The 275-nt window shown below is 64.0% G+C and overlaps 1 protein-coding gene across 1 annotated transcript in view; it reads left to right on the top strand.

The window, feature by feature from the left end:
* PLEKHM1 (pleckstrin homology domain containing, family M (with RUN domain) member 1) overlaps positions 1–269 on the top strand; it is a 53,328-nt gene extending 53,059 nt beyond the window's left edge. Inside the window, exon 11 of the mRNA XM_012665311.1 lies at positions 1–269. Within this exon, the coding sequence (XP_012520765.1) occupies positions 1–69 (69 nt within the window). The 3' untranslated portion in view covers positions 70–269.
* Positions 270–275: the final 6 nt, after the last annotated feature.

Raw genomic sequence — 275 nt, 5'->3', positions numbered from 1 at the left:
GTGGTGAAGAAGGGCTGTCCCCGCTGTGCCCGCCGGCGCAAGTACCAAGAACAAAACGTTCTCACCTAATCCCCACCTCCAGACCCCACCCTGGAGGCCAGGGGGTGAGAGCCAACAGCCTGGGCTGCGCAGTCTCACAGTGTCACAGCTGTGTCCCCTTGACGGGAAGACCCTCAGATGTGACCAGAGCACAGGCCTCCCAGAGAAAGCCCAGGACACCCCGATGATGCCCCAGGGCCACCCTGCTACCCTCTGCTCCAGGACAGGGGGCTGCC

Source organism: Propithecus coquereli, unplaced genomic scaffold (genome assembly GCF_000956105.1).
Source record: "Propithecus coquereli isolate 6110/MARCELLA unplaced genomic scaffold, Pcoq_1.0 Scaffold995, whole genome shotgun sequence".
NCBI classification, from domain to species: Eukaryota; Metazoa; Chordata; class Mammalia; order Primates; family Indriidae; genus Propithecus; species Propithecus coquereli.
Note: the sequence above shows the minus strand (reverse complement) of the source record. Positions and strands in the feature narration are given on the sequence as shown.